The sequence below is a fragment of the Anneissia japonica genome, unplaced genomic scaffold (genome assembly GCF_011630105.1).
Source record: "Anneissia japonica isolate Jap-2015-1 unplaced genomic scaffold, ASM1163010v1 scaffold987_len1640505_cov201, whole genome shotgun sequence".
Taxonomy (NCBI): domain Eukaryota; kingdom Metazoa; phylum Echinodermata; class Crinoidea; order Comatulida; family Comatulidae; genus Anneissia; species Anneissia japonica.
Window position 1 is genome coordinate 318,212 of NW_022714175.1, and position 12,545 is coordinate 330,756.

The 12,545-nt window shown below is 33.2% G+C and overlaps 1 protein-coding gene across 1 annotated transcript; it reads right to left on the minus strand.

Annotated features, from left to right (window-relative positions):
- Nucleotides 1-2,973: 2,973 nt before the first annotated feature.
- LOC117108946 (potassium voltage-gated channel subfamily A member 1-like) lies at nt 2,974-8,877 on the minus strand. Its single transcript, XM_033251132.1, has one exon. The coding sequence runs from the start codon at nt 8,174-8,176 to the stop codon at nt 6,590-6,592; it is 1,587 nt and encodes a 528-aa protein (XP_033107023.1). The 5' UTR covers nt 8,177-8,877; the 3' UTR covers nt 2,974-6,589.
- Nucleotides 8,878-12,545: the final 3,668 nt, after the last annotated feature.

The following is a 12,545-nucleotide window of genomic DNA, read 5'->3' on the forward strand; positions in this document are numbered from 1 at the left end:
CTTATATATTCATTATATAATACCTATATGTATAAATAATATCCATAATAATTGACAGATAATTTTTAACCATCTGAAATAATATAAAAGTATATGAGGAAATCTGAGAGAGTGGAAAGAACTGTTCTAATCAGGATTTGAATTCAGATTGTCTGCTAATAGGCAGGTCCCTAACCACAAGACCACTGAGGGCCTTATGGCGAACTCAAGTACTGTTTAAAACAAGCATTTCCGCTCTCTTGCGCGAGTCGGGCGCACAGAACATAACTATTGTTCTGAACTCGTGCATCAGAGATCTGTATCAGATACACCCTCATCTAAAAACAATGAGACTACCATTTAATTGAGTACATCGGGTATTTGCGTGAAATCAATGGCTTGTTTGGACTTTGGACTCATGTTTGTGTTTTCATCTTATTAACCTGATTATTACGTTCACCTTCTCATACCATCAATGTCATTTTTTAAACAATCTTTATATTATATTAATTGATAAGAAGAAATGACCTTCATATCAACATATACAAATACTTATAATAAATTAATAGCAAAGATTGATTTTTGTTCTCATACGATTCACATAGATGGTTATATGAATTGAAATATTTTAAGTGTAGTGTACATTTTTACCAAAAGTGACTAACATCATCACAATGAAAAATGTACAATTTCTAATCAGGTTTTAACAACAATTGTTGTAGAAATGTGAAAAGGGAGAAACTATACAATGTACTAAAGCAAGTAAATCAAAATAAAAAATGTATTTAAAAGTGCAAAGTGAACTCTATCTGAGCTTCATATCAACATTGTGTGTATTTAATATACTTCTATATTAGGCTGTTCTGTATTCTATCATGTGTTCTTATATAGCGTGTGCTTCTTATTCTACTGAGGTTTTCTATAAATTAAAAGTTGAACAGTGTTGTCATACCGGTCTGTTTTCCTCTTTCTTTCTTTGTGCTGCCTTCGTTTTCCCAAACCTCCAATCCAGTCCTTAGTCCCATTAGTTCCCGAGAGAGATCGACCCGTGTCTACCACCTAGAGCACAGGTGAGTGCAATGAAGAAGCATGCAGACAACATTCGGTACATTTTGATGATGACACAAACATGTTTATTGCTTCTGGATACGATACACATTCCATGCATATCTAATGAGATGGATCCTATGAATATGCATTACACACCTGAGCATGCCGGGACTAGCACATTCCCATAATACGTTAAGTCATTTGTCAGTAAATCATAATGTAAGATTTTGTGTGATTTTCTTTTAACTCTTATTATATTTAGCATCATCTCTGATTATTAATATAAATAATAACTATTATTTTCTTGATATATTTTCAAGTTAATAAGTTAACGTTAGCATGCTAGTTGTAGCAAATGTTGGAATGAACATGCACTTTTCTCAGCAATTTACTGGTCTTTTGTCCAATGTCCTCGCTTCACCTGGTTGTCCATCTGATTCTCGCTTTTTTCGCAAGTTTTTCTTTGAGAAATAATGATAAGGCTTTTGTTCATCAACGTGCAACAGCAGCTTAGTACCATGCTCAGTGAAAACAGATACAAATGTTTTGCACCACTTTATTTAGTTTTTACCTGTATTCGTCTTTTCATTTGCTCAATATATCTTTCTACTACCTGGTGAAATTTAAAATGGGTAACATTGCTATACTCAGTTTGAGGAAAAAAAGTATGTAAGGGGAAAACATTTAAATGTGTTGAATATGTGCGCAACAGAGAAAAACCAGAAAAGGCCTTGTAGATTCTCACACTTTATGGCTTTGACACTTGCAACCCATAACCTTTTGAATATATTCACAAAGCAATTACGACCAAATTTTTGCATCACAATCGTAGCCTTACTACAGTGTGTTTATGCCAGAGACAAATCTTGCATATTAAATATCTTACTTTATACTGTAAGAATAAAAATTAAATTATGTATCTATATAAATGCATAAAAAACCCATCAAGAAATTTAGTAATTATTATGTATTATGTATTATCAAAAACTGTTTGTTTATATTGTAAAATGTTTATTAATATCTACATGTTCATATTTGTACGCGGACAAATGATTATCATATCTATGGCTATAATATACTTGTGAAGTTCTTTGGAAAACTGGAGAAATGTGAACACTTATAACTTCATTGAAATAATCTAATCAAATTGAAGCAGCCAAACTTTTAATTGTTCCGACAAATGCATGTCTTTTATGAAATATAGTGCAGATATTCAATTACCATTTCCAAACAATGTTTCAATCACCTGCTCATTTTAGTTTTAAAAGAAGCGGAAAAGTATTTATGAAAACATCGTGTTTTACAGAGTAAACCCATTACCGTTACTAACCTCATTCAATCTATCTCCCTTCACTGCTGGTGTTATATGCTGAATAGTGATTGAAATATTATATCTATTTAAATTATATTTTACATACAAATAAAATCTGGATAACTTTAATTTAATATTGTATGAAGATAATCATACTAATGACCAATTATCTTGTTGGTGTTCAGTGTCTATGACGATATTATTATTAATTTGAAAGCATAAAGCCGGCCACACATTGCAACAACGGTATAGCCGCCGCGTGTCCATAGAGATCACTACATGATCAGCCATGTGCAATTGATAATTTTGAACAATCTACTCGAACAACTACCAACAAACGGCATTGCGTCGTCTAGCGCTTGACGGCTATCGGCTAATGCAATGTGTGCCTGGGTAGTATATGGTTCTTATCCCTACTTTACTTACACACAGACAGCAACTGTTTGATTACTTTAATTAAGAGTTAAAAATGATTACATAATTTATGGTTAATTTGGTGAATGAATCCAAGAGTAAACAGTTATAGGCCTATATAAATGTTTATCATATTAATAAATTAGTTACTCCTCACCTTATTATAAAGTACATTTCTTTGGCAAAGAGATAATACTTTTTTATACAGTTGGCCACTATTTTGTTTTATTATATTGGTTTTTTTTTTATAATATTGCATTTTTTTAGAAAGTATCTATAATTATTAATCATATAAATTAGCTTTAAAAAAATTTTAAAATCATAAATTAATAAATATAATATTGGGCATTGAGTGTAAGTTAATTAGGGTTCAAATGATAAATATTGCTGGATGGATAACCCACACCAAGGACAACTGATTAAACAAAGTAATAGTAAATAAATGTTGTATACTGTTCAAACTATCAATGATGCTATTATACTTAATATTTTCATTTCAATATGAAAATGTGAATATTATAATTTGTATCACCATTCATTATCTGATTAAATACATGTAATCCTATATATTATATGCGGTTAGCCATGCACATTATATTGTATATGTTGTTATTAAATGAAATTATATCTGTTGAGGGTACATTTTCATATTAATTTGCAATTTAGATATCTACAGAATAACATATATTCTGGAGCCATACATTATAATTTCTATGATTCCAATAAGTCAACTGAAATGATTGCATAGTTTTTTTTCTCTGATGAATAATGTTGAATAACATTAGGGATGTGATTGTCATTGATTACTACTAATTATATTGGTTTCATTGTCGGACTATTTCTTTGTTCATTTTAATTAACATGAATTTAATTAATAAAATGTTTAAATCGCATCATCAAAACAATAATTCCATAGTGATGATTTAATAATACAAGAAAAAAAATCATAATGTTAATAATAAGATAATTATGAGGGGAAAAAAATCCCAAAAACTTATAAAATTTCTTTTGCTTCTCATTCAAGCTTGCAAGGTAGTGTTTCCCTACCATTTATAAAACAACTTTTTTATCTTATCTTAATAAACTGATACTTGTAAAAACTGTTGACTATTTGTGTTTTAATATAATGTTGCATACTTCCTGTAAATTTTTTGAGGACAATTGGAATTTATAATTAACATGGATTTTTAGAATAATATTAAGTATGACCATAATATAGACTAAAATAATGTTTAAAATGAGAAACAATCCTGTTTTATTCTTGCTTTTGATTGGCTAATAGGATATTTTTTTAATATAATGTTGATTTTTTTTTTTATTAATACATGGCTTTTACTTATTTTAAAATCATTAAATATTTTTTAAAAGGTATCTAGAAAATTCAAATAAGTAGTAACTGTATGTACAATTTTTATTCACCTGAAAAAGTACACAAGTTAATAAAATCATCAGAAAAAAAGTTGCAAATTTTCCAAGACTCAAATAATTGATTATAAACCCATTTCATTACATAATTAAAAAACTAAATTTAAAAATGTCACTAAAGGTTTTAAATTGTTTTTTTCAATAAATTCCTTGGCATTTTGTGCCATGCATTCAAAGGTTATATAGGACACAGCAGATATGAAATACACAATACATAAATAATTCATAATTTATGAATCAGCCTCCTGCTTTCACATTTTAATATCAAGTAATATGAATCTATAAATTATTGATTTGGTCTAAAAAGAATAACAAAATAGGAGACAATATAAGAAATGTGTTAGATAAGTTTTTCTTAATACTGGGCTAGATCAATGTGTTTTATTAAGTGTATCAATATATGTCATAATTACCAACAAAATACATTTACTAAACTCATTAATAGTGTTTTTAATTTAATTCAAACTGTTGAAAAAATGTTCAGTGTTTTAGAAAATTAATGAATCTTTAGACAAATAGAGAATATGATGTCATTTGAATGGCCACAATAGTCATGATGGTGCAGCAGGGGAAGGAGGCTTTATGTCAGTGGGAAACAGTACATTATCATAAGCATATAGCCATACAGTATTTAACTTGTCCACTGAAGGACATGCAAAAATCAATAAAGAAGTGTAACATTGACATAATCAATGAATTTCTTAGTCGTTGAATATTGACTAGACGACAACATATTCTGTTGTATTGAGAGACTAAAAGGTAGGCCTTATTTCACTAACTCAGGAGTTGTCTCTAATACTATTAGATCTTAATACATGCTTTATTGAAATCATCATATCCAAAAGCCAATTTATATGCCGGTAAAAAACTTTCCATTCAAGACCACATTTTCTACATAACTGATGGTGAAATAACAAATAATATCGATCTTTTTGAAATTTATTTGAATAGTACAATTGGGGATAGTTTTTTTTTTTTTATTTATTAATAACAAAAATAATAAAGAATGAAATATACATATATAAAATATACATAAAATTTTGAAGAAAAAATAAATTAAAAATAATTTTTGCTTCATCAATGGATCATATTGTCACCGAAACTATCAATACGGTATTATTATGTTTAGATCACTTTGACAAGTTCAATTATATTTATTTAAATATTTTGTTTTACTAAGTTCATAGAAAAAAATGTCTTCAGAAAGATAAATGTATAGGAATCGTGAATTTTAATATTTGAATTTACTTTTTTAAAAATTAGACAAATCAAAGTGTTCATTAAGGAAATGCATGCTATGTCAACTAGAGTAATTTTTTATATTCATATTTTTAGAATACATTTTTAACATACACGTTATGGAAACAAATAGTAATTTAATTTAAATTTTCAAAATAAAAAAAAATATTTTAAAAATTAAATATACTTCCAGTGTGTTGTCTTGGTAATAAAAATAACATTATTAAATAAATATTATTCGGTACTTGGGACTTAGAGATAAGGAAAAATTAATTTAACGGGGAACATTCAAAGTAGCGTTAATATTAATTTGAATCGTTTATTATGATTTTTCCGAAGGGCGGGATTTACTTGATGATTAATTGAAACTCCCTCTGAATATACAATGACATTACAGTATATTTCTAAAACATTTATATTAAAAAAAAACTTAAATGCTAAAATTATTTCATCTTATTAGTTTCACATAAACTCTCACAAAAGAAATCTGGCTAGAAAAATTGTAAGATTAAAAAATCCACCCAATGCTGTGAAGATATACACAAATACAATATGAAAATTTGTACAGGACTATGTATGGAAGCTCTTGACGACCACAATACAGAATAAATACCATCCCGTGGTACTAATATTATCCAGTTTGTCTTAATCTACAGATTGAATGTTGAGAAATATACCCACATACATGTATTATACTTACTTTTAAATTTGATATTTCCTTTATATTCATAAAATTGGAAAATTGGAAAGGACTGACTGCTTGTTAGAAATAGGGATTTTACGTAATTTTCTTGGTTCACTCCATTTCCCTACTTGTGGCAATCTCCTTATAAATAAGCAGTTTGTTAATATTTGATGTCTGAGAATCTAATGTATTGAAATTTCCAGACAGCACCAAATCTTAATAAAATCAAGAAAAAAAGTGATAAAATTGCTCATTATTTCATAATTTTGATAGCATTATATCATAATTTAATCTTTAAGGAAATCAGCTGATTTTTTTTTTGTATTATTGTCTTTGAAGAAAAAAGGAAAAACATAGAAAACTGTTTACATTTGCACCTTATTAAAGCTGAGTACGAGCAAAATTGGAAAAGACATTTGCATAGGAAGGTCATTTTTCTTTGCTCTAAAATACTATTTCTGTATATGCTTGTTTAAGATTGGCAATCATACGTCCGTTTCCACCGAGAGCGAGCTCATGTTTATGCAATTACCTTGCACGTTGTTGAACTTTGACCTATCATTATTTGTTGTGGTTTTCACTTGCGAGTTTGTCATTCCGTCCTCCATCTCTACACAATCTACTGATCCTGCATCGTTGTCCTGTCCCTGTTTGAGCATGCCCTGTTCTCCCATCGCAGGTGCGCTGCTCACATGCGAGTACTGAGATGTATCTTCAGTATCTGCTTCACGGTGATAGAAATAGTTGAAATTCGACACGATTACTGGAACAGGTAGAGCTATTGTCAAAACTCCTGTGATTGCACACAAAGAGCCGACAATTTTCCCCCCTATAGTCTGCGGCTTCATATCGCCATACCCTACCGTAGTCATGGTGACCACTGCCCACCAGAATGCATCAGGAATACTACTAAATTCTGACTGGTCAAAATCAGCTTCTGCAAAGTACACAGCGCTTGAGTATAGAACAACACCAATACACATAAAGAATATGAGTAGCCCAAGTTCACTCACACTCGCCCTCAAAGTTCTCCCTAATATCTGTAGGCCTTTTGAGTGCCTTGACAATTTAAATATTCTGAACACGCGCACAAGACGTACAACTCGAAGGATGGCCAGAGACATAGCCTGATCGTTGCCCTGACTATCTTTTTTTTCTTCTGAGATCTCCGCAACCATGGTACCCAGTTGGATAAAGTATGGCACAATGGCCATCAGGTCTATTAAGTTCATTATGTTCTTAAGAAACAACAGCTTACTTGGACTGGAAATAAATCTAACAACTAACTCTAAAATAAACCATAGGATGCAACATGATTCTATAATAAAGAATGGGTTTTTGAAGCCACGATACTTGTCAAAACTAGTTTCATTACTGGCGTCCATTGTTTTGTTATTAAATTCTGGCATTGTTTCCATACAGAATATTACAATGGAGATCAGAATTACTGCAACTGATATTACAGCAACTATTCTTGCTCCTCGTGAACTTTCAGGATATTCGAACAGCAACCATATTTTTTGTTGCCATAATTTCTTTGGCAGTTCTCTTTCCTCTTCTTTTATGAATCCCTCATCCTCCCTGTATTTGGAAAGTGCTTCTTCACCAAGATCATAGAATTTCACTTCCTCTGTGAAGACATCGATGGGGACATTGACTGGCCTTCTAAGACGACCGCCACTTTGATAGTAGTAAAGAATAGCATCAAAACTTGGCCGGTTACGATCAAAGAAATATTCATTACGTAACGGATCAAAGTATCTGATGCGTTTTTCAGGATTACCAAGTAATGTGTCTGGGAATTGATTTAATGTTTTGATTTGCGTTTCAAATCGCAAACCGCTGACATTGATGACTACTCGTTCCCAGCTTGGCTCCTGTCCATGGCCAAAGTCCAAACTATCCGCCCTACTGTCCACATCTTCAATTAATCTTGGGATTGAAAGGGAGTTATTTTTTCCAATACTTCCCCCTTGCCCTGTGCCTCCGGGGGCGACAGTAGATCGTATAGATCGGGGTGGATAGTTGCCATTTGCGTTTCCTTCATTCCCGCCTGCTGTAATGGGATCCATTTTCTCATTGATATTCTTGCTTGTACTTGGCGCAGTGGATCGCCAAGGGGGTGCCCACCTATCACACTCGAGCTTGCCCGAGCTTCTGGCAACTCCGCGTGGGGGCGGGGCACCCTCGGTCGGCAAGCGTAACACGACGGCACACACGATGGCAACACAAAATAAAAATTATATTAAAAAGTGGCCAAACCTGTACGTAGGTTTGGCATTTAAGTTGGAAAACAGCCTGGGCAAACTCTCATTAATTTTAAAAGAAACCGCAAAATAGGTGTTTTTATTGGACGTTTTAAAATTCATAAGCGCATCACCAAATTGGTGATGTAACACCCCTCCTGTCCTTAACACCCAGTCGTGTTCCTGCAAGACGTTTGAAAGTAGCTTACAACCAGCTACTAAAACAATAAGAAGCCTACCTGACCAGCGCCGACGAGCTACTCAAAAGAAGAGCACTCTCTTCCTCCGCTGCCACTGAAAATATAAGTCAAATCTGCTTCACTCCAAAACACACAAAAAGTCTCCTTTCCTCAGCTTCGCATTAGCCGCATTACACGTATTTCCAGCATATTCGTCTTCCTTGCATTTCCTGTCTTTTGAACTAAGTTTTGGTATTTGATAGTGCCATGTCCTCCATCTAATCTACCAAGGGTGACCGGCACTAACTTCTTACTCTGTCGCATCAGTCGCCAAAATAACAACACTGTTCGAAGACGTTAACATAATTGAACTTTCCACTCGAATACCCGGATGAGCAAGGGCCCATCAATTTCCTGACGTCACCGCGCATATTTGAATCAAAATTGAAATAGTTTAGATTCCAATTCGCTCAAGTTCAAGCAATTGATCTTCACTAAATAATTCATAACCCTTCCATCGATTAATTCTAAAACTCAGCATAATCAGCTTACAAACAAAGACGTGAAATTTTCTCAACGCTCAGCAAATTATTGCATGAAGAAATATGGAATCGAATATTTGACTCATTATTATGATAGACAAAAAAAAAATTCGCAACGCTTCAACCAACCTTATACAAATTAATACAGTTCCAAAACCGTTATTTCATTAATAGGCGAATTGAATATGAATACATCTATTGAATACATTAATACAATTAACTCTCCATGGAATACTCCTAACAAATAAGTCACAATATTGCAATCGTCATTGTAACTACATCATCTTTTTCTTCAGACAGAACAAAAACACGATCATGGTTTAAAAATAGGCCTACTTAGTTTTTTGAGCAAATAATAACAAATATAAATTGTATTTTTTTTTTTTTTTTTTTTTTTGTGATTTAAGGAGACAGATCTTCTTGACGAGAGAAATGGGCGGGTCACGGCGGTTCCAAAATTCAGTTGTTGGAAATTGAAGATATTGAGGGTCAAAACGGGAAACATTCGCCAGTGTCCTCTGGCCCTGCGACTTACTATTCCGTAGGGGACGTCATGCAGTGAGGATGAACTTAATTCGCAACCTGCCGTCTTCTTAATTAACACAATAACCAGTGGGGGCGCTGAGTACGATTGTAGAGTTGTCATGTCGAAAACGTATCGTCAAATATTCTTGCTAAACAATTCGGTCTTGAGTTAATGGACACGTCTATCCAATTTGAGACCACATGCACCTGAAAATATTGGGTGGTGTAGGGTTTTGGTCTCTAAAAGAGTGCTAGCTTTGTTGGCCCGGGCCCCCCACTTTTTGGCGAAAAATATATAATGTCTGGAGATTTTTGTATGATCGGAAATGCAAAAAAAGAAGAAGGGAAGAAGGAGGAGAAGGATGGGAAAGAGAATGTTTATCCAGTACCCGACCGAGTTACATTTTCTCGCAATTCACATTGGCGGATCTGGGGGAGGGGGTCATGGGTCCTGACCCCTCCCTTGGGCAACAAAAAAAGGGGGGAAAAGAAAAGAATTCTAAACCTACCTTTTCAGGACCCGTGAGCTGATTTTCTTTTTCTTTTTTTTTCTTTTCTTTTTTTTTTTTTTTTTTTTTTTTTTTTTTTTTTTTTTTTTTTGTTGCTATTGGAAAATTACAATTTTGAAGAACATAAAATTCATTAAAACACACTTCAAATGTCGGGAAAGCTCAATTCCCGCCATCTAGGAATCAAAATTTTCCCGGGGGAAAACCCCCGGATCACCCTTTCTTTTTGGGATTTATCGATTCATGGAAAAGAATACGCATGCAACTACTCATTTGTTTATGTATGTATACACACATAAAATAAAAAATGAGAAAAATTTACCTGACCTTTTCCAAGAGGGGAAAAGACATTTCAGAAGTCGAAAAGCTCATCTCCCGCCATCTAGAAATCAAAATTTTTCCGGGGGAGACCCCCTTTATCTTTGGAGTTCATTGATTAATTGAATCATTTTCGGGGGGGGGGGGCCTTGAATTTTGGAGAATTTAAAAGTCATTAAAAGACATCACAAAAGTCGGGAAAGCTCATTTGCCGCCACCTAAGAATCAAAATTTTCCCGGGGAAGAACCATAGGACCTCCCCACCCCCACCCTTTCTTTTTGGGATTTATCGATTAATGGAAAAACTACGTATGCAACTTACTCAATCTTTTTTTATGTATGTAGGGCCTATACACACATAATGCCTATTTACTGTATTAACAATGGGAAAAAATTATCTGACCGTTTTCAAGAGTGGAAAACCTTGAATTTTGAAGAACTTAAATACTTTCAAGTTCTTCAAAATTCAAGGTGTTCCCCTCTTGAAAATTATTATAATGAATCAATGAACCCAGAGAAAGGGAGGTTCGAGTTCTTTCCGGGAAAATGTTGATTTCTAAATGGTGGACAATGAGATTTCCCGACTTCTGAAGTATTTTTTAATGATTTTAATTTAAAAGACACCTCAGAAGTCTGGAAATCTCATTTCCCGCCCTCTAGGAATCAAAATTTTCCTGGGGAAGAACTCCGGACCCCCTTTATTTTTGGGATTCATCGATTCATGGAAAATTCGTATGCAACTACTCATTTTTTAAAAATTGTTATGTATGTATACACACATGAGCCCTATTTACTGTAATAACAATGGAAAAAAATTACCTGACCGTTTTCAAGATGGGAAAACCTTGAATTTTGAAGAACTTCAAAGTAATTAAAGACACGTCAGAAGTCGGGAAAGCTCATTTAACGCCATCTAGAAATCGAAATTTTCCCGGGGGAGGAATGTTGATAAAGAGAAGAGAAAAATAAAGACAAGAATAAAAAGGAAGATATAATGAACAGATATCACAATACCCCGGCCTGCAACCCCTTCTCCACTTCAAAAATTGTCCATAGCGCATTTGAACTAAGCCGCCAGATATTCTCTGTAGTGGCGTAAGCACCGGGAGACAAGGGGAAAATATCAATCTGTGGAAAATCTTTCCCCATTGAATGCCCTTTTCACCCGGGAAAGTGCCTGAAAACCTCAAATTTTAAATCGCATATTTTGTTGAGGTAGGCCAATTTCCTCTAAAAATTCCACATTTAGGGAGTTTTGATCAATTCCAACGAAATTAGAATTAAAAAAAACAAACATTTTTCGCGCGCTTCGCGCGCATTTTTTAATGTTAAAGCTTGTACTTGCTCTCTTTTACATTTTAAGTTATAACACATAGTCCCACACACAAGAAAGAAAATTTAAGATAGATCGTTTTACCTAAAAGAGGGGCCTCAATGTGTAATGATGTTGAAAGAATATGCTTGTAATAAATAAAACTAGGCATAAGGAAAATGCTTATATTCAGTTTAAAAAGACGAATGTGGCCGTATATAACATAAGAGCATTTCTTGTTGAGGTAGGCCAATTTCCTCTAAAAATTCCACATTTTAGGGAGTTTTGATCAATTCCGACGAAATTAGAATTAAAAAAACAAAAATTTTTCGCGCGCTTCGCGCATTTTTTAATCTCCAGGCTTGTGCTTGCTCTCTTTTGCCTTCGAAGTTATAACACATATTCCCAAACTCAAGAAAGAAAATTTAAGATAGATCGTTTTACCTAAAAGAAGGGCCTCAATGTGTATTGATGTTGAAAGAATATGTTTGTAATAAATAAAGCCATAAGGAAAATGCTTATATTCAGTTTAAAAAAACGAGTGTGGCCATATATAACATAAGAGCATTTCTTGTTGAGGTAGGCCAATTTCCTCTAAAAATTCCACATTTAGGGATTTTTGATCAATTCCGACGAAATTAGAATTAAAAACACAAAACTTTTCGCGCGCCTCGCGCGCATTTTTTAGGGTTACAGCTTGTGCTTGCCCTCCTTTACCTTCTAAGTTATATAAAATCCTAATAGTCCCAAACTTGAGAAAGAAAATTTAAGATAGATCGTTGTACCTAAAAGAAGGGCCTCAATGTGAAA

Bases quoted from the DNA above. Each gene is read 5' to 3' on its own strand.
- LOC117108946 (XM_033251132.1), bottom strand. From the start codon at position 8,176: ATGGATCCCATTACAGCAGGCGGGAATGAAGGAAACGCAAATGGCAAC.